General features: G+C 38.8%; 1 protein-coding gene across 1 annotated transcript; it reads left to right on the plus strand.

Moving 5' to 3' along the window:
• Nucleotides 1-2,777: 2,777 nt before the first annotated feature.
• KLB (klotho beta) lies at nt 2,778-20,433 on the plus strand. The gene is given in 6 exon segments (XM_063401793.1): nt 2,778-2,923; nt 2,925-3,683; nt 11,596-12,103; nt 14,388-14,656; nt 16,163-17,306; nt 19,049-20,433. Coding segments are annotated over 6 exon segments (3,120 nt in total). The 5' UTR covers nt 2,778-2,845; the 3' UTR covers nt 19,411-20,433.
• The last annotated feature ends 85 nt before the right edge of the window (nt 20,434-20,518 follow it).

A 20,518-nucleotide genomic window follows, 5' to 3' on the forward strand; every position in this document is an offset into this window, starting at 1 on the left:
TTGGAAGGCAAGATTTTAACCCTTTATGGAGACATCAGACTGAACAGGAATGCCCACAATTCACTCCTGGGTATGGTGGGGAGACACAGGATACCTCTGTTCCTGTGTGCATGCCGATGGAACCAGTGGGAGTGGGGAAAACCTTGCTCCACCACAGAAAAGAAAATTGAATACTCATTATATTATGGTGTGCTTTGCAAGATAAAATCAAAGCAAAATCGCTTCTGAGTCTAATTGATCATGGGTTATGTTTTAAAGGCCTATTACCCAACTAAAATGACAGCTTTTAAAAAAGTAGATGAAGGACACTTGATTTCACCACTCTATTTACAACTATGACAAATAATTTTTACAATTAGTATTTTTTTCTACCTTTCTGAAACTCACAGATTATTTGTCTTTTTATATTGGGTTTTTTTCCAAAATACATTTTAAAAAGTGAGATATTAAATCTTGAACATGAGGTTTTTTACCCTATGTAATAAGCCCAGTCCTACTGTTACTGTTAGTGAAGGCTTTGTCTTGCTTATTGAGAGAGGAGGGTTTTAATAAGAAAATTACATTTTCTTATATTGAGAAATAAAAAATAGTCTGTTTTCTTTTTGTTAATATCTTGTTTAGTTTATTTTCTCAGCTTTGTATATTGCTGTGTTGACACTCTTTTGGAATTGAAACCAACTTTTTAAGTGAAATTTCAGGTTGAATTGTGATTTTTTTTGTAGTAATAGTAGTAATGAGCCTTAAAATACTCATTTACGAGATTGTAGTCTCTATTTTGGAAGAATGCCATAAAACATATTTTTCTTACTAGACTCTCCAGTAAAGAAAATAAAAATTTTCTGGCATCGTAGAAGCAGAAATTAACATCTTGTTACAGATGAAAAATTCCAAAAATTCTTCATAAAGCTGAGGTGTAGTTTCTATTTACATTAGACTTTCTATAGTATCTATCACATTTATGTGTCTTTAGAAAAGACTTGATCCCTTTCAAACAGTTTTTGCTGTATAAGGTGAAGATAAGGGATCTGCATGACGCTGTTGTGGGCAATGACATAAGTTGCGTTTCTTTGAGCACCTAACGCTAGTAGAGCAGCTGATGTTAATGTAAACATTACATATCTTCTGAGTGAACTTTGTCTTTAGGTCTTTTTCTTCATTTACATATCTAAGCAAAACGAACGTGTCAACTCAGATACTCAGTCTAACATTCAAAACTCTATCCTTTCAACTAATGCGTTTGGCATTTCTGTAGATCAAACCCCAGATTTTCAAACCAAACCGCAAAACAAGGAGAGTACGTATTCAAGAGTCAAGGGAAAAACTGTTGTCTTCATTTGAATCACATGCCTTGGCAAAGGCAAAGAAGAAAAGGAAAACTATAAATAGGAACTGAACTGAATAATCATTAGGCTTCCTCACTACTGAATTTGTATCAGCAAATATGAATTTGTATCAGCAATTTGTATCAGCCCTGGAGATTTCAGCTTCTCCCAGTCTTGATGCATTTTGAAACAGATTGATTAGGTGTGTGGATAGAGGCAGGAAATCCCACAGTGCAGCATCATCATACTGTATGGTGTCCTCATACAGCACCAGGGCTGGAGCCTGTCCTGACTCTGCCACTTGAGCCAGTGGAACTATTCATTCTCTTCCCCTCCTTTCACACCCTTTCTTCCCAACAGCCCCTGATCATATCTCACTCTTCTCTGCTGATTGATTTCCAAATTAACAACAATCACAGCATTTCCTTTCCCCAAGTCTTTGCTCTCAGGTAATGAAATCCTTCTTCCAAATTCAAGTCACGATATGATTCTCATCAGTTTAACTGCTTCCTCTTTTACTTCATGAAGTTAAATTACTGCCCAAGCAGTTAAATATGACCAAGCAGTAAGAAACTGGATTCAGAGGCTTGAGACATTGCAACACGTTATGGACACACTTTATATTACTGTACCTCAAGAAAAACAAAACTGGCAGGCATCAGTCTTACTATATTGAATAAATTGACTATATCTCAACATACATACTGTTGCTAAACATGTTAAAAGATTAAATTATACTGCAAAATTGCTCTATAAATATTTGCTGTACTGATGCTCCAGCTGTGTGTATGAATTGTTAAATTAATCAATACTGAAATAGCATCTTTCAGGGCTAATTATCTTTGCTAATTGTGTTTATTTGAAGAAATCCAGGAAAATTGTGTAAGAACTGGAATAGTCCCCTGTTGATTTTGTACTGATGCTGTGTGTAGTGCTGTACAGGAAACTTTTATGTGGAATGAAAAATGGTTGCACGTGTTTGAAAGAAATATTGACTTGCTTTGTGTTTTTATATAGTTAGTTGGATGTGTGTATATCTCTTGTTCACAACAAAATTTCCCACAAGTCCGGGAAGATTTTTTTGGCAGAAGTAGGTTGTTTGAGCAGGGTAGGACTGAAGAATCATGCACTGCCCTTCCAGCCATCCAATTACACAGATAGGATAAATCTCCTTTAAATTGGTGATTATGTAGTGTGAATTGTATTAATGTTTCCTCGAAGTACAGTTCCACAAGAATAAAGGATGTGATAACTTCTTAGACCCTCTGTCACCTATATTATCCTGTCTGAATGGCTGACCTTAAATGAGGATAAATTAGTTCCTAGCATTTCTGTTGTTCAGGCAGCCTGCAGCAAGAAGACAGGTAGGTGTCTCAGTGGCCAAGCAGAGGCCACCTCCCAATAAATTACACCATTCTCTGACCCATTCTACGTCTCACAGTTCAGGCTAATCATTGACAGGGCTTTTACAATCACAAGCTTTTAGTGAAGCTTTGATAAGACACTCCAGCAGCTTGTGGCAAATGAAGACAGTCTGCACGGCGTGGAGTCCAGCAAAAGAATGGATTTTTTTCAGCAGTACAAGAAACCCGACTTTTAACACTGGCACTATAAACTGGCACAATGTGTGGCCAACGACTGGAGAAGATTGTTGCTTTTTGGACATTAGTTTTCATAAGGATAGTTACTGGGTTTGCTGGAGAGGGAAGATCGGTGTGGAAAAAGGACTCCCACTTCAGCCCCGTGAGTGAAACACAGATGTTCTTATATGACACTTTCCCCAAAAAGTTTCTGTGGGGTGTAGGGACAGGAGCTTTCCAGGTGGAAGGCAGCTGGAGAAAGGACGGGAAAGGCTTCTCTATCTGGGACCACTTCACGCACGCGGAGTTCAGGGATGTTGACAGCACAGGCACCTCCAGTGACAGTTACATCTTGTTGGACAAAGATTTGTCCGCTCTGGATTTTTTGGGAGTTACTTTTTACCAGTTTTCAATTTCATGGTCAAGGCTTTTCCCCACTGGAGTGGTAGCAGCTCCCAATGAAAAAGGACTTCAGTATTATAACACCCTTATTGACTCTCTGCTGTACAGAAATATTGACCCCGTGGTTACGCTGTACCACTGGGACCTGCCCTTGATGCTGCAAGAAAAATACGCGGGATGGAAAAATGAATCATTGATTGATATCTTCAATGACTATGCCACCTTTTGCTTCCAGACCTTTGGGGATCGTGTTAAGTATTGGATTACAATCCACAATCCATATTTAGTTGCTTGGCATGGGTATGGCACAGGTATTCATGCTCCAGGAGAGAGAGGGAAAATGAGAACTGTCTACTCAGTAGGACACAATTTGATCAAGGTACAGTATAATAAGATTTTACAAATTGATCTTGCACTGCTGTGGGAAATAATAGGAGGAATTGGTCCTGTGATCAATGGTTTGTAAAATAATCACCTACTGTGAAAGCACCAAGAAATAGCCTTTAGCTAAGGCAGTCTTTTTGTTAATCCTCACTTTGATCTTACTGCTTGCCACAACAGCTGACTCAGTAATTATTTGTTTTAAAGAGCTTGTTTATTATTTTATTTAAATTAGCTTTTACATACAAATTCTAACTAATAAAGAGCATTCTTTGTTCTTTACCTTTAATTAAACAGATTTGGCCATACTGAAATGACTATTCTATTAGCTTAAAAGGAAATTCATTTGTATTTGCATATTGAATCAATTTTACTGGCCATGGAGTATGCGTATGTAAGTATGATTGGTTCTAGCTTAGTAAGATCATATTGCAAAATGTTTGCTTCTAAACTAGTAGGGTTGGCACTTCTTGGGTTCAGAACAAAACAAATGCCCTCTTCAGTACTCAAGAGTTTCAAATTATTTCCATGATGTACAGTATTTTTTGCATCTGCCATGCTCAAAGCACTTTACAGAGCAGGTCACTATCCCATCTCTGCAGCCAGTATAATTCCCCCTGCTGAGACTATTCTTAACTGTCACGAAGAGAACTTTTCTACAATTTGCCATACATTATATATGTAATTAACAAATACATCTGAATGGGTTTATCCTACAAAACGAAATATGCATGTGGGAAAAAATATTTGCCAGAGTAGTTAAAATATTCTGCAACTGATAAATTCTTGTATTTGCTTCTGGCCTTGAACCGAAGGAACATCATTTTTCAAAAAAGTCACGTTGCAATCAATAGAAGTTTTACACACAGAAAAGTTTTCAAGCATCCTGAGTCACTAACTGATTTTAGACTTAGCAGAAGAATGATTTAACTGTAAAGATTTGTGAAGCATCCCAAACAAAAACGATGCGAAGTCCTTCTTTTTATTTTCAAGTGCTATTTTATATAATGCATGTAAAAGATACCATGTAAGTTTGCAGTATTTCTTGCCCTCATTTCTGAGGGTCACAATCAAATGTGGAGTACCAGGTAGGCAGTCTCTGCACTTTCTGGTGAATCCATGTAAGCAGCACACTGCACACAGGGAGCAATACTGCTCTGCCAAAGAATCAATTGGATTTTCCAGGAAGCCAAGCACAGCTGGGTCTGATACAAAAATTACTGACCTAATTTTTTTGGTCAATATTATTTGTCTCTCAGACTTGATTTGATAGTTGCTTCTTGTTCTAGAGTATAAAATAAAGCACTTAGATGAAAGAGATAAGGAGACTTTCAGCAGCACACAGTCCTGTAACTACTGTTTTATTATTCTTGGGGAGAAATTATTTTCCTGTGGAAATTTATTTTCCGTTCTTACAACCTCATGAACATTACCTAAAGTATTAGCAGTTCTCTCCTGTACTACTGTAAAATTTCTTAAGATTTTAGATTTGAGATCAATGAAAAATCTCGAATTGGTAGTGGAGTATTTGAGGAACTGGTGTTTTCTGGTTTGGGTTAGAGATGGAATGGAAACTCTTGAGGTACCAGTGGATATGAGTTAACTCTTCTTATCTTTAATTATAAAGATTTATTTCTCTTAATAATCTGTAATGCCAGCCAGCCATTTCACAGAGGTCACAGCTGGTGCTGTATGTATCCAAGCCAACTAGCCAGAATCCTTCTCAAAGACTCTTGTGTGTGTTTAAATGTTTGGTTCGTTTTGCATTGTTGACAACACAGTATTACTAGAACATATTGATGCACAATCAGGATTCATGTGTTGTGAAATACATCTCCTTTGAGCATAAAGAAAAGTTGTAAGATTCTCTCTTTAAGGAGATTTCACATGGGTTTTTTATTACATGACTGGTATATATTGGTCTGTTTCTCAGACATTGTATTATGACTACCTTCTAATTTCCCACTGCAGACCAAAAACATTATCCCAAAAATAAAAGATCAACCAAAATGTCAGGTTTTGGCAGTGTGAGGCAAGGCCTGGTAAAGCTCTTGAAAAGATTGCCATTTATGTCATCAGCTTTAGGAGGAACCACATTCTTGTCCATGTCAAGGCTTCATTTATGGACAGACTGTTGACAGACACAGTCCTCAATGCCACCCTGTGCACAAACCAGGTCTGTCCATTGAATATACAGAGCAGGGAAGAATGTCAAGTAATGCTGAAATGAAGCTAATCTTGCCACACTGTTACACAGCAATTTGCTGAAAATCATTCTCAAGCCTTTTAATAGGATCTCTGGAGAAATTAAATTAAGCTCTTGCACGAATCCTACTTTTAGTTTAATTTCCTTGTGTATTGTTGCAGTCATGGTGTTATCAGAACTAATCACTGTTTATATAAAGGAGTGCTTTTATGTGATATTTCAATCACAACCTGAAGCTAAGTTTAATAGAGTCACAAAAACAATATAACAAACCATAAACCTCTGCTTTTCTGGACTTTGGATTATTTTATTGTAAGAACAATTTGAAAGTTGCTGGAGATCTTTGTATTCCTAGAAAAGGGCTGAAGAAATTTCTCTTAGTTATAAACTATCAATTTTATTGCTTTCAAAAGCAATATCAAGTCTTAAAACCCAAATAATTGGCTGGCATATGGAAAAGTTCATAGAATACCAGGTTGGAAGAGGACCTCAAGAATCATCTCCATGATGCATTTTAGAACTGATTAAAAAATTATCTGCTTCCATGAATGAATTCCTACAGATAACTAGGCAGATAATGATTTTATTAAGGTGTTCCAACAAAAGTAGGGTTGGTCTGTCTTCATCCAGCCCCAGAGCTCTGTGTGTTGGCTGGCACAAGGCATTGCTGATGCTGAAGCGCCTCCTGCCTGTGCTCCCCTCCAAGCCTCACCTCCTGTTAGGGGAATGCCCCAGACACATCTACTTAGACAGCCCTGCCTTTTACAAGGCCTTGCTGTTCAGGATCTGTAAAGAGAGGTAATGAATGCAGAATCAAAGGCTGCTAAGCACAGTGCTTAGGAGATCCATATTGGGAAAATAATCCAGAAGAAGAATTTTGAATTTCAATTTGAAAAAATTTCAGTTTTAAAGATATACTTCCATGTTATGATGTATTCTAATCATACACAGAGAGTAATCATTGCTACTGACCGTTTCAAAGGACTCGATACTACCTCTATGGAAATTAATATGGAATCTGAACTTTGATGCTTATTAATTATAAATTGCTAAGGGATTCTCTTGGATAAATCTCTCTTCAATCGTATGGTTATTATGAGTAATAAAAGGAGCATGTGGAATCTTCTACCAGATGGAGAGTGGCCATCAAAAGTGCATTTCTGTTCTGCATTAAAGGAGACTGCACTTCACAAAGGCAACATGAGAAAACAATTAATAATAATGGGTAATTTGCTATGCAACATTTGAAAGACACACCAAAGGAAATAAAAAAACCTATGAGCTTGCTCCTGAGGCAGATGTCATACTGAAGCATAGAAGAAAAAAATGGCACACAGAAAAATTAGAGGGATTTCTTTGATTTATCTGTAAATAAATCTGACAAGAAGCAAGAAAATACAAAGTAGATGAATCACTGTGGCTGGACCTATGTGAGATGTATACCTGATATATTATTACCATTTTCCCTATATCTAGTTATGTTCTTTCATACTTGGTTTTAGGTTTGTTAATATCACAAGGGCAGACCAACCTGTCTTCTTTTCCTCATCTGTATCATGCCCTTCAGGAAGTTCTGCCTTTGTTAGTAGGCAGAAAGGGGTGCTTTTTCTTTTCTTTTCTTTTCTTTTCTTTTCTTTTCTTTTCTTTTCTTTTCTTTTCTTTTCTTTTCTCTTCTCTTCTCTTCTCTTCTCTTTTCTTTTCTTTTCTTTTCTTTTCTTTTCTTTTCTTTTCTTTTCTTTTCTTTTCTTTTCTTTTCTTTTCTTTTCTTTTCTTTTCTTTTCTTTTCTTTTCTTTTCTTTTCTTTTCTTTTCTTTTCTTTTCTTATTTCCTGTTAAAGATTATTCACACTCCTTTCCATCTGGCAGAAAAGCCCAGGGGAGAAATATCATAATGATGTATCTCTAAAAAATGTCTTCATCACATACTTGGAAAAAGCAATAAATTCACTTTCAAGCCTGCTGTCTCCCTATAGGTCCATTGCAGATCAGGTTCTTTTCTGTGCCCAGCTGCATTACTCCCAGCTCTGTGACAGATCTCACTATGCCAGGATCTCTTTGTGGACACTGCTGACTTTGGGATCTGTGGATGAGTGCACCCCAGGAAAGTCCTATAATTCATTCTCCTTAAAAACAAATTTCTGCTTCATGAATGAGAAATAACTATTACCTCTATGTCCTACCAGACACCTCCTTCCCTTCCCCCAAAGGAGACTCCTTTCCTCAGGATGCAGAAAGGTGAAACTACACCAGCACCTGTATTTCTTACAGGACAAGGGAAACCTCTCTCCATCAAGTATGGCTCTAGGGTGGACACCAGAATCATCTATGCTTGTAAATGTCTTTGCTGGAAGATTTTTCAAATAGTAGTAGCCATCAGTGATGATGTAAAATTCAGCACTGATTCATAGTTTTTTGATGATTTGTTATTTTCAGGTTAGCTTTCTTACATTTCTGGGTAATCATTAGGGAAAACACAATCCAAATGCAGGACAGTTAACATACAACAAATCTGATAGTAAAGCCTCAGTCCTTCATAACACCCTCTCAAGAAGTGCAGTTGCCTGCATCTTGAGATGTAGGCACTACTTACAAGGATTGAGATTCAGTTTGAAAAAGAAAAGGTTTAGTTCTACGTTAGCTCTACTGACTATGGGGCATCTTTACCACAGACCAAAAAGACCTTGAATGGAAATACACTCTCCAAATAAGCCACACACCCCTGCCCTTCCTCTGAAGAGTAACATCATCATCATCAGACACTATATTCTAGTTCTTCATTGTTTAAACATCAAACAATTAAACAAAAATCCAAATAATTTTATTAGCATTTTTTTCAATTCTAATTTTCCTAAATGTTCTTGATTTCCAGTACACTAAAATAACTCCATATACCCCGATATTGTTTTGTATACTCATTGCTGTTCAAAGGAAAATTGTTGGACTAAAGTATCTTAGGAATTTGAAAGTATTGCTCTTTCTAGTGAAAGCTTTTTGCATACAATTATGTTAAATTACAAGATCGGAATTTGAAGGAGTGTGAGACTATTTCAAAAAGTGAGAAGAACAAAACTGTTGTCTTCAGTTTATTAAGTTGACTTTTCTAGCCTTTTTAAGGAGTTAGTACTACCTGACATAGCACTCTCTGTGACTTTCAAGACTAGGGAATATTTTCTACATTAATACCAGGAAAATATGCTGAAATTAATGAGTCATACGTATCTAGAATAAATACCCAGTATTGATCCTGCTCTAACTGTGTATTTAGCCTTGACATTTGTCCTTGCTCTAACAAGGAAAGTGAAAGATTAGGGATTAAACTCTAACTGAAAAAAGATTAGTCAAGATTTACTGAAAATGCCCAATTTGATGTACGATACAGCTCTTATATTAATGTTTGTTTTATATCTGGTCTTAAAAAAATTATATAAATCAGCTGATTCCATCAACAATAGTTTGCATTTAGCAAACACCTTCTGAGAATGTTAAGCTTCTTTAATTAACAACTCAAAACAGAATTACAGGCAAGCAAATTATATTGTGTCTACTATGTCTGTAAAACCCTTACTATAGACAGTGACAAGTTTTTAACAGTAAGAGTTAGTCCTCAGAATTAAGTCATCAGTGATACATACAAGTTTGTATATGAGGATTCTATCTTGACTCATATTAAATGTACTTATTTATACTTGAGGTCTACTCCTCTAGAATTATACCTGTGGCTGTATTCTCTGCTGTACACATTATATTAATAGTAACTTTATTTTCTTCTAATCACTTCCTGAAGATGTGTATGAATATGAGTTATCCCTGATTGGTTTTTACATGTCAGTATCATATTCTAATTAGTTGTTTTTTTGGCAAAGCTGTCTTTCTCCATTTCACCTCAAAAAGTGTGATTGCTGTGATTTACCTGATGCTATTATCATGGAACTTGGCACTGTGCATTATACAGCTGAGTGCAGTGGGGGCTTCTTGTTAAGTAAATGCAGCCATATGCCTCTCGTTCAACAGTGATGTTTGTGGGCTGTGTCTGGAGAAAAAGTGTACAAACCAGGTGAGAAAACACAGAGTAAGCCTGGCCCCAGCAGCCACTCCAGGCTGGAGGGACCTTGAGGAGAGGACAGGGAGGGCAACTGAGGAGATGGCATTGGACACTTAAATTTTCTGATGAGGCTGCTAAGAGATCCATTTGATAATACTTTAACTCTCTCTTGCAAGTTGCCTCATGAGTCCGTTTTTGCTGGCTTCCCTCTTCAGCTACAGAGCCTGCATTTCAAAGGTTAGCGTCACTTTATCAGTATTTTCAAAGACAGACCTTGAACAAATGTTACGAGCGTGACCTTAGAAACCATAAACAACTGATACACAAAATTTCACAAACTGTAATTCTTTGGTACTCCCCAGTTTAAACAAATACCTACCTGACATCAGGCCTTTTGGAGTTTTTTTAAACTGTCAAGGCTGTGTGTTTCTAGATAAATTAACTGAAGTTATTGTCAAAGGTAAGCACTGCTGTTTGGCTTAGTAATGATGGCAATCTAACTCAGCACTCAGTGTTTCACAATGCTCCTAATGTTTCTTTCTGGGTGCAAACTGTTATTTTCTTTCCAGCTTAAGAGTATAAAGCCACACTACAGGCATAAGGTAAACCCTGAGTTACTTGACAACTCTTCAGCTGGGAGAGGTCAGCTCCCCTCCCCTGTGTCAGATCACCTGATGTGATTCACACTGCAGTCCAGAGTCACTCTTCTCTGACCTTCCTGTCCTGTTTCCTTATGGGACTTTGACAATGCTAGTGGTTCCTCCCATGTATTTCTGGTTTTCTGTAAGTTTTGTCTGCTGCGTGCCCTTATTCAAGTGATTAATAATGTGACATTTGAAGCTAATTCTGATGTGTGATAATGCTATGCTTTCTAAAACATGAGGATCATCAGAAAAGTTGGTATTATGATATGATACAGTGCAGTGGTCATTTCAAAGAAGAAAATAACTAAAATCATGAACAAAATTCTCACTCAGAACTGTAAGAGTTGACATTTGGGTTCAAACTTCACACACAGCTGGGTCCTTTGCCCAAGTTTTTACATGTAGGGATTGTGAAAATCTCAAAACTTGAACACTTGTTCATATGACTAGGCAGAAATAAAACAACTAAATCTCAAGAAGAGGGATGAGGTGGATGTTGTTTGATCAGAGTAAGTCCAAGTAACCCCCGGAGCACAGAGCAGTTAGTAGCACAGAGTCACTACTGACAAATGAAACACCAATGGAATAATTGTGAAGATGATTTGAAATTTTAACCATGCCAGGAATCACTGTGTGACAGAGAAAGACTCAGATGGGACTGGCTAGATGACAGAGTTCAAATCCCACTGTTAGAGCTGTTCCAAAGTGTCCATGTAACAGCTATTCTCATCCCTGGTGGGATCTCTCCTGAAATTTAGATGTGTGTTCAAAGGCAAAAAGCCACAGCCTTAACGTGTGACAGGAACAGCACACGAGATACTGACATTGCCCTGATCCCAAGGAACCCTGCAGGGTGACAGTGATTGCCCATTAAACTGTGCAGGGTAATTCACGTGCCTTAACTGATACTTCCATATAAGCCTGCAGTGACTCAGATGGAGCTACTGGCCTGTCCAGGTGCCAGAACACAAAGAGACTTATTAGAGAGTTACAATTTAATGCTATTTTTCTCTCATCAGGCTCATGCAAAAGTTTGGCATACCTACAAAGAACACTTTGAACCCTATCAGAAGGGGATGATATCCATAGTATTGGGATCCCACTGGATCGAACCTAACAACTTGGAAGATGAGTCAGACATTTCTAAATGTCAGAAGTCTATGGAGAAAGTACTCGGATGGTTTGCTAAACCCATCCATGGGGATGGGGATTATCCAGAAGAACTGAAAAATGAATTCTTGTTTTTGCCACACTTCACCGAAGATGAAAAAAACTACATAAAGGGAACAGCTGACTTCTTTGCCTTTTCCTTTGGTCCTAGTAACTTTAAACCTCCAAACACTCTACCAAAAATGGGACAAAATTTGTCACTCAATTTGAGGGAAGTACTGAACTGGATTAAAATGGAATACAACAGTCCTCGAATCTTGATTGCAGAGAATGGCTGGTTCACTGACAGCCATGTGAAAACAGATGACACCACAGCCATCTACATGATGAAAAACTTCATTAATAAGGTTTTACAAGGTTTGTACAGAAGTTACTTGTTGGGTTTTTCAGAGAGCATTTTTGATCATTTGATATGTAGCTCTGTAATAATTTTTAAGAGATAATAGCAACCAAGTTAATCATTAATTATTTATACTGCATGAGTACAAGTCATGGATCAGGATCTACTGGTGCTAGGTGTTGTACAAACAGAAAAAACCCATAGCCCCTGTCCCAGAAAGCTAAAGTCCAACATCTGCATTGGCTTAGGTTTGGTTAGGGTTAGGGTTTCCATACTGAAACTATTACTCCTGCAGGACTCCAAGACTCCACCTGTAATAGGTACAGAAAAGCCTTGAGATCTTCTTCTGTGAATGTCACCTCTGGTGACATGGGGAGCTTAGTTAACTCCTGAACTTTCCTACCTTCAGCCCCTTGTTTCTGCCCCAAACCTTCCCCTTGTTTTTCAGGAGGCTTTTCTCATCCTCACTCTAACACTCAGTCAGGATCCTGACCTGTTTCTGCCCTCTCCTTTCACTGTCCTTGCAGACAATGCTACAAACATAATCTCACTCTGATCCACTAGATCTCTACCTACCAGCTGCCTAACTTTTTATTTTCTTTACCGTAAAGTATACATAAAATAGTACTTTTCCTACCCATTTAAACAGCCACAAGGTCTCAGCATGCACCATCTCAAGTACCACAGCATCTTTTGCTGTGACAATTAAACTTACCCCATCAATTCAGTATGCTTCTACAAACAAAAACATTCTCAGTTGTCACTTACTCTGTCCCTAGATGTCTGTTCCCATTTGTTCAGCTTTCTTCATTGTGGACATCAAGTACTCATCTTTATTTGCATGGCCATTCTATCTTCTCTCTTTACCCTCTACATCATTCTCTGCCTCTGCATTTTGCAGTGAGTATTTTCAGACATTTTTGTACATTCTCCCACAGTTTCCCTAATCTAGAAGTTGCTTTCTTTGAAAATACATGCCATTTTATTGCTTTGTTACATTTCCTTATCTCCTTTCCAGTATTCTGGCCTTGTCTATCAGCTTCTCATATATTCACATGGCAAGCTCTTGGGCTTTCTGTTTTCATCTGGCAACCAGGAAAACATCCAGCTGGACTATACCCATGCTGCTGGGTACCTTGGAACTTTGCTGCATCCATACATGCACTGCGCAAACCTGCTTTCCACTCAAGTTGCAGCCTGGTGTGATTAGGGCAAGGAAGTTCAGTGGAAATACAGAATGATACAAAATGAAATGTCCTGAGAAAATGAGGCTAAACAATATTGGGGAAGAATAAACCAGAAAACTTCATCTTATTCCTTGACTTACTGGTGTGGTGGACTACAGGTAAAATATGGCTTGTCCACTTGTCTGTGTCAAAATCCTCAGCAACCCTACTTGGTCACTGCTTTGCCTTGGGTATTCCAGCCCTCATAAGGTTAAAATGGGGAGTTACCCCGTGTTACTTCCTTGCTCAAAGCTGGTGACAGGCAGTGAACATGACTGACCATGGAGTTTGGACTTTTTCTTCCAGGCTGCCAGCTGGCACGAGCCTACATGGCTTTGTGGTTAGTTGGTGTCCGCTGAGAAGCTGCTTTACAGGTTCTGCTGCCCTTCCTGAATAATCAGGTTCCACATCTGAGAAAGCAATTGTGTTGTCATCTTTCTCATATACTATACGTAAAAGATCATATCTAGACTCCTTTGGAAGAGGGACATTTAAGATTGCCTGAAGAAATTAGTATGCACTGCACCCATTCTGTAACTAAATCTGGGTTGGTCAACTCAACTTCTTTAAAGTCATTAACAGTCCCATGCCAACAAAATAATTTTTTCAATTTACAAGCAGAGTAGACATTCCCAAATGTTTGAACTTGCAGACATCTTTCAAATAAAGGTGGAGAGTTTTAGCTTCATGACAAACTTACAAACCAGATTAACTGTTGCTCCCTTTATTTTTACTCAAGATTCTCTAATTTTACTGGCATTATTTTACTGGCAAGTTCAAATGCAACTTCAAACCTGGATGTGGTATAATATTTCTTGTTTGCTCAGAGCAGAAATAAAGCATCTTATAGTAATTTAATTTCTTAAGGAATTATTGACACCTTTTTTTTAGTAAATAAAGACTAAGATATAGATGTCAGTTTTGCAATGAGTTACAGTGGGTCAATAACCCTACACATGTTGAGAATATGCTCAAGATTTTCAAAGTAAATAGCCCTTTTTCATAAATATCCCTTATATATGTTAGAGTACTAAATACAAAACTCATGTATATTCTTATGCATTCTCTTATGCAGCTATTAAATACGACAACGTAGACGTGTTTGGTTATACAGCCTGGTCCCTCCTTGATGGCTTTGAATGGCAACATGCTTACAGCATCAGGCGTGGATTGTTTTATGTAGATTTCAAAAGCAAAAGAAAGGAAAGGATTCCCAAGTCATCTGCACTTTATTATAAACAAATAATACGAGAAAATGGCTTCTTCCCAAAGGATTCTACCCCAAACTTGCAAGCTCAGTTCTCCTGTGACTTCTCCTGGGGTATCACCGAGTCTGTTCTCAAGGTAAGCATAAAATATTAAGAGGATCACTGGAAAAGAGTTTTCAGGAAGTTCAGCTTTGTGAACAAATGACCATATACAGCACCTTGGATTCAAGAATTTCAGTGCACACTGCCAATAGAAGTTAAGCCATAATTGCTTAACTCAATTTCATGCGTTTCCAGGTTTTCAGGTGAGCTGGTCACAGAGAACTGGCTACTGCTGCAGCTGTCCCTGCTGCAGGAGCCCTTCCAGGCACAGCCCTCCCTCTGCCTGCATCTCCATGTTGCAGATCAGATGAGGAAATTTCAGACCAAGAAGTTGATCTAACCAATTGTTACTGGGTTATTTTTCAACCAGGGGTTTCCAAATCCAGTTTGCAGTGCGGCCATAGGGATGCTTGTGATGGCCTGATGGAGAGAGTGACAAAGGGCAGGGACAAGGTGATTATGCTGGTGGCAGCAGAGCTACCTGTAGGCTCCAGGTCTCGTCTAACATTCCTGGGTTAGGCCTGGCTCTAAGTGCCACTTAGACAAGTGGGTAAGAAGCCATTCTTTAAAAAGACACATAGCACGGGTGAAGATAACCAACCCTGAGGTTTTAACATCTGAGCACACTTTAGAAAACAGATTATACAACCTTTTGTCCAAACTGGTTCCTAATGGACCTATTTATACTTTATTTTTCTTCTATTTCTGCTTTAAACTTAGTAAATAAGCTAACTGTATGTACGGCCAGTGTTGGGATACCCTTCTTGTCATCACACACAGACAGTCCCACGATAAATATCAGCCCCAAAAAGTAACAACAAAATCTCATAATTTAGCCTATTCACTGACAACCATAGGGGAAAAAAAAATTAAGCTTCTATATATCTTGTTAATATGCAGCACAAACAAGTACATTTTATTAAAAAAAAGTAATCCAAATATTTTAAACTCCACTATATTGTACTTTGAAACTTACAAAACGCATTTAAAAATTGGAATATAAAAAAAAGATATGTGCTACTCAGAAACTTTTGAACTAGCAGGAGATAGAAAAAATAAAACTAAGTGCTACAAACTGTTTGTCAGATTGCTATGCCTCAGTTTTACAAGGTTGATCACAGCAGCAGTGCCAAATTAATCCATGCTCTCCTTGTACAGGCCCTGGTGCTTGTTCTCACCAGCACTCTCCTGGCAGCTGCCTGAGAACTGCTGTGTGCACGACCAGAGTGAACTCCATCAGGGAGAGCTGTGTGAAAACATGTCACGTAGGCTGGTGGCAGGGCAAATGCCCATGTGTAATCAAAAAGAAAAAAGTGCAACTTTGATGTTTTTCATAGGGAAAGGAACAGAATGGTGAAATGACCTCTAGCACAAAGCCCATATAGGTGAGTTGTTTATGCTCTTCCCCCTGGAGCATCTAAGCAGGGCCTTCTGACATCCAGCACAAACTGACAGCTGAACACAGGCAGAAATGCAGACTGCAGGCAGGTATTACGGTCATTCAATTAAAACCTCTTGTAACATATTTTTATTTTCACAGGCAGAATTGGCAGCTTCCTCACCTCAGTTCTGCGATTCCAGCTTGTACCTCTGGAATGTCACAGGAGATGGGCTTCTGCACAAAGTTGAAGGGGTAAAGCTAAAAACCCGACCAGCACAGTGCACAGATTTTGTCAGTATTAAAAAGCAACTGGATCTCCTGGAAAAAATGAAAGTCACCCATTACAGATTTGCACTCAACTGGTCACTAATTTTACCCAATGGAGATCTGTCAGTGGTCAACAGGCAAGTTCTTAGGTATTACAGATGTGTGATCAGTGAAGTCCTGAGACTCAACGTTCAATCCATGGTCACCTTGTATTACCCAACTCACACCTACCTGGGCCTGCCGGGCCCTTTGCTGCAGACAGGAGGATGGTTGAACCAATCCACTGCCTACGCTTTTCAAGCCTACGCAGCTTTATGTTTTAGGGAGCTTGGCGATTTGGTTAAACTTTGGATTACAATAAATGAGCCTAACCAGCTGAGCAATGTCTACAACAGGAGCAGCAATGACACCTACCGGGCAGCACACAATTTGTTAATAGCACACGCCATGGCCTGGAGAGTATACGACGAGCAGTACCGGTCCTCTCAGTATGGCAAAGTGTCCCTGTCCCTGCATTCGGACTGGGCTGAGCCTGCCAACCCCTTCTTTGAATCGCATTCAAAAGCTGCCAACAGGTTTCTGCAGTTTGAAATAGGCTGGTTTGCCAATCCCATATTTAAGACTGGGGACTATCCAGCTGCTATGAGGGAATACATCACCTTTAAAAACAGAAAAGGCCTCTCATCTACTTTGTTGCCATCTTTCACAAGTGAGGAAAAGCAGCTTGTGAAAGGTGCAGCTGACTTTTATGCACTGAATCATTTCACCACCAGATTTGTGATTCATGAACCTCAGAATGGAAGCCAGTATGAATTTGATCGTGACATTCAATTTCTGCAGGACATCACCTGCCTGAGCTCCCCTTCTCGTTTGGCAGTGGTGCCTTGGGGAATTCGCAAAGTTCTCAGGTGGATCAAAAAAACTTATGGTGACATTGACATTTACATCACAGCCAATGGAATAGATGACCCATCCTTAGATAATGATGAACTTCGAAATTATTACTTGGGCAAATATGTACAAGAGGTTTTAAAAGGTATGTGATTGATAGATGCAAGTTTCCCAGAGCTATTTCCATGGCTCAGACCCAGGCACAGCCAAGTCCTGCTCTGGACAGAGTGAGCAGTCCTGGTTCGGCTGCAGGAGCCAGCAGCACTGAGCCCCCCGAGGGCCCGACTCTGCAGTCACACTCAGGGCAGCTATGACACAGAGAAATGGCACCAGTGCCTTGCACAAAATGCAGCTACAGCTGCCTCCAGTTTAAATCATGTGAGAAGCTCTCTGGGCATGCACATACAGCAGACTAGTTACTCAGAAGTTATTAGGAGATGGCACTTCAGCCCAACAGCTCCCAAGAGACAATTAAAATTTCTACTCTCCAAAGAAAGTCAAGAGCCTCCTTGCTTGCTGAACTAGTCATTAGACAGGATAGTGCAAGCAAGTCTACACAGACCTGGAGAGACATACAGAAGAAATACAGCAGGGCACCAGCAGCACCAGCTGCTGTTGAAGGGACAGTCCAACTCAAGCTCTTGTTCTACTACTTGTTTTCTCCTGGGCACATATGGAAATCTACTTCTTCACTTTAGAGAAAAACTAGTAAGAGTTATGGAGGTAGAGGACAAAAACATTCAAGGCAATGATCTTCAGCAACAGCTTATTGTATGAGAAATGCTGCAGGGCCCTCACCCTCCTCACCCCTCCCCTCCCTCTTCCTCCAACCAATCATTAAAGAAAAGCAGTGAGACACAGGCTACCAGCAAGGCCTAGGTACCTGAACTATACAGGCAAAATGAGATGTGCAATACATCCCTGCCCTCCCTGTTCCCCACTGGTGAGCATTAGAGAGATCCTGACCAGGACATGGGGGATCCAAAAGCATTTCTGAGGCAACTGACACTAAACACAGTCTAGGTATCCTGGTTTCTCCTCTCTAAGAGTTAATAAAAAATGAGACCAATCTTACTCATGGCTAAATATGGCTTCAGATTACTTTTAGACACCAAGAAACAAAGTGTTCTGGAGAGTGCTTAGCTTTCTCACTTACTACAGGACTAATGAGCATTTGCTGATTTATTTTCCATGCTAATTTCTTACTGCAAATAAAAGAACAATACATTATTAAAGAAAGTTGTTAAATAATAGGGTTGTTTAAAGGGCACTTCTTTATAGTATTCCAATTTTAATTTTCAGAGAGCATGACACTTCACAGTACTCACAAAAAGATCCCCCAATTTATATTTTTTTGTCTTTATTAATTCTTTATCTGGGTCACATTCCCCACTGTGCTCACTCTTGCATATGACTTCAAGGCCTGCTATTTGAAGTATTTTCACCCAGCACTTGGGTGCAGCAGTGTAACAGAGCCATGCATGCTACAGGGATGAACAGGTGAGTTTGGAGCAGGGCAGGAATTCTTGGAAAGCTGCTCTCATGGCACCAATGGGCAGCTGCTCTTGAGTCACTGCAGCAGGCTTCAGTTAAGAGCAGCATCTAGCTCTTCCCAAGAAAACAAACTCCCAGCTCCAACCCTGTACAAATCCAGTTTTCATGGGGTAGGTCCAAAATTCACAAATCAATAGGATTTTTTAAAAACAGTAAAACACTGTTCCTACATAATTGAGACAACTGAATATTAGAAGCAGAAAATATTTTATGATGCAAGTACAGTTTTTAAATTGATACCAATTTGAAATCTGAACTCCTTGCCAGAAAGTCTGCAGGTTTTACTTGCAATGTTTTTACTAACACTTTGTTTTGGTTTATTTTCCTTCTCAGCCTCCTACATTGACAAAGTCAAGATTAAAGGCTACTATGCGTTTAAGCTGACTGAAGAAAAATCCAAGCCCAGATTTGGATTCTTCACTTCAGATTCAAAAGGAAAGCCTTCAATAAAATTTTACAACAGCCTGATAAGCAACAATGGCTTTCCTGCTGACTACTCAGTCTGTGGCCCTTCTAGCCATGAAAAGCAGTGTAGCTTCTGCTTGTTTATTTCTCAGAAGAAGCCGTTAATATTTTTTGCTTGCTGCCTTTTCTCTACCCTCATTTTGCTTTTAGCTGTTATTTTCTTTCACAAAAGAAAAAGAAGGAAACGCTTTAAGGCAAAAAGCATAAAGTGCCTCTGTGTCTCATTTTAAAAGGGGACACAAGCCCACTTTCAGTGAGATCCATAACTGCATTCTACAGCGGACGATGCCACTCAGACAACTGTGGAAAAGCACTGAGTCACTCCAGTCACACACACCAAGCATTCCTTCAAAAACAAAGGAATCACATTCACAGGAAGAACAGCCATGGCACTTGTTTCTGGTGCAATTACTTTTATCTACCTACTGTACATAGAAGACAACTTCATCTATTTAAAAAGAAAAGAATTATGACTTTCCTGTGCCTTGGAATAACATTTAAAACAGCTTCACTTGCAAAGAGCAACTTTTGAGAACTAATATGCACTTTTGTATAAATAAATGTGTCTTGAGATGTCTATTCATGTTATGAGTGTTGTTGAGCATGAAACTGCAGCTGTTAGGGTTTAGAAAGTGTTACTAAACCCCACAAACCTTCAACTAAGTACAACACCAGGAATGAAATGTACCAGGCCAGCTTCTGAAGATACCTCTAAAAGAACAAAACCAAGTTAACTCCATTACTGACCAACAGATGTCCCTCACAGATTGAGTGAAGTAGTTTTAAGCAAATGTAACTGGAGACAAAACCATATACAATCACTATTTTTCATCTCCAAAATGGGGCAGCCATAAAAATTTTTACTAGCAGAGAAGATCTAAATAAATAGTAACTATTAACCCACTCAATGGAGTGATGAATGTAAATTGCACTTGTCATTATACAAGTGGATGTTTGGTTAATTTTTGGAATTTCTTAACATCCATGGGATGCTTTAGCAACTTGTTGCCAAGTATGTTTCTGCACTATCCCAGTATTTTATGTACTTCTTCCGAATTGAATGGAGCAAGTGACAATGTGGATTTACTACTGTACAGAAGTACAACCTCCCACTAAGATGTTACTACACGCCAAGATTAGTAGTGAAGAAACAAAGCTGTATCCACAGATATCACAGATCACTGCTGGTGAAATTCAGCAATACACTCTGAGTTTTGAGGTCAAGTCCCCTGTTTTCTTAATTGAGCAATAAAGCTTCGTATTTTCAGACTACTGCTTCTATCTATGTATTTAGTTTAAATGGTCTTACAAACCTACTTCTACTGATTTCAGTTTTTT

This window comes from Prinia subflava, chromosome 7, assembly GCF_021018805.1.
Source record: "Prinia subflava isolate CZ2003 ecotype Zambia chromosome 7, Cam_Psub_1.2, whole genome shotgun sequence".
Lineage (NCBI taxonomy): Eukaryota > Metazoa > Chordata > Aves > Passeriformes > Cisticolidae > Prinia > Prinia subflava.